Below are 1,360 nucleotides of genomic sequence, written 5' to 3'. Positions count from 1 at the left end.
ATATCTGATCATTAACAAGAGATGCATGTTCGTCTTTCAAATATTTTAAAACAGTTTTGACTTTCGAAACTTTTGACACTTGATAACTGATTTAAAATATAATTCAGAATCACATACTCTCTCTCTTATATATCAACTTGGGTTAGAATCTTCATCTTCTTCCTAAAACTTGTATTGGATTGAAACTTAAATCGTCTTTAATTTGTCAACACCCTTAGCATCTCACTAAATCTTAAATTGATCTTTGAATCTATTTGTTGAGTAAATATATTTTTAAGTAACAATAACTCAATAATCTTAATAATAATACTAGTAGTTTCATTTATTTATGGCTAGACTTTTATTTATTCAAAATTCTTAGGCAAGAATATTATATCTAAACTAACTAAACATAATAGAGCCAGCTACTCCACGTGGATCCCGTAAAGACTATTAGTTTAAGGACCAAGATTACACCCAAATTAATCATTTACCAAAAGTGAACAACTAAACAATAAGGAAAGCAAAGAAACACCACATAAATCAAGCACCGATGAATCATGGAGTACACAGAATGTGAATTCGGATTCAAGAAGAGTGTTGCTTGAAATGGCATCATCGTTTCACCGCTACTCTTGTCCTCATAATCTGGTGGTACATAGTAAGTAAATGGTGTCCCGGGTGAAATATATGAATACTGTGGTGGTGGGGGTGGAAATTCACAATTATTTGGACACGGTAACTTCGGAGGCGGCGGTGGCGGACATTCAACGATCGCTGGTGGAGGCGGTGACGGCGGTGCTGGTGCTGGCGGTGGTGGACACTCAATCACTTGTGGAGGTGGAGGTGGTAGAGGTTGACAAGGATTCTCGCACTCAATGCACATTGTGCATGGAACTTGGTCTTTTGCTACCGATGTAGCTTTGGTGTTGGCTGAAAATGAAAATGAAAGCATGAAGATAAGCAAGAAAGGAAGTGAAGTAGCCATAAGATTTTACGTTGGGAATTGTTTTTTTTTCTTTTTCTTGAGAGCAAGAGAAAAAGTAAATTAGTGTTACTATTGTATCACCAAATTGAGGATTCTGAGTTGGTTTTTTTATAGCAAAATATTGGTGACCGCACCAATTGTCGGTGTTTTACCTTCTAAGGCATTGTCTCATTATCAAATTTAGCGACCAATGCTTAAGAAACACACAATTTTATTGTTTTTTTTTCATCGCGCATATGTGCCGAATGGAGTATGGTTAATCAGTTACACTTGGTACGAAGTATATAAACGTGTTAAAAACACTCATTAAACATTGACACCTCAATAATACTAATAACCTCCTTACTAGACTATCATAAATATGGTAAACAGTGAACAATGAACTTAGCACGA

The 1,360-nt window shown here is 35.6% G+C and overlaps 1 protein-coding gene across 1 annotated transcript; it reads right to left on the bottom strand.

Annotated features, from left to right (window-relative positions):
- Positions 1-469: 469 nt before the first annotated feature.
- On the bottom strand, positions 470-967 carry LOC127129731 (sulfated surface glycoprotein 185). Its single transcript, XM_051058861.1, has one exon. The coding sequence runs from the start codon at positions 965-967 to the stop codon at positions 470-472; it is 498 nt and encodes a 165-aa protein (XP_050914818.1).
- Positions 968-1,360: the final 393 nt, after the last annotated feature.

Source organism: Lathyrus oleraceus, chromosome 3 (genome assembly GCF_024323335.1).
Source record: "Lathyrus oleraceus cultivar Zhongwan6 chromosome 3, CAAS_Psat_ZW6_1.0, whole genome shotgun sequence".
Lineage (NCBI taxonomy): Eukaryota > Viridiplantae > Streptophyta > Magnoliopsida > Fabales > Fabaceae > Lathyrus > Lathyrus oleraceus.
This window is presented reverse-complemented; position numbering and strand designations above follow the sequence as displayed.

Excerpts from the sequence above, each read along its gene's own strand:
- LOC127129731 (XM_051058861.1), bottom strand. The coding sequence starts at position 967 with ATGGCTACTTCACTTCCTTTCTTGCTTATCTTCATGCTTTCATTTTCA.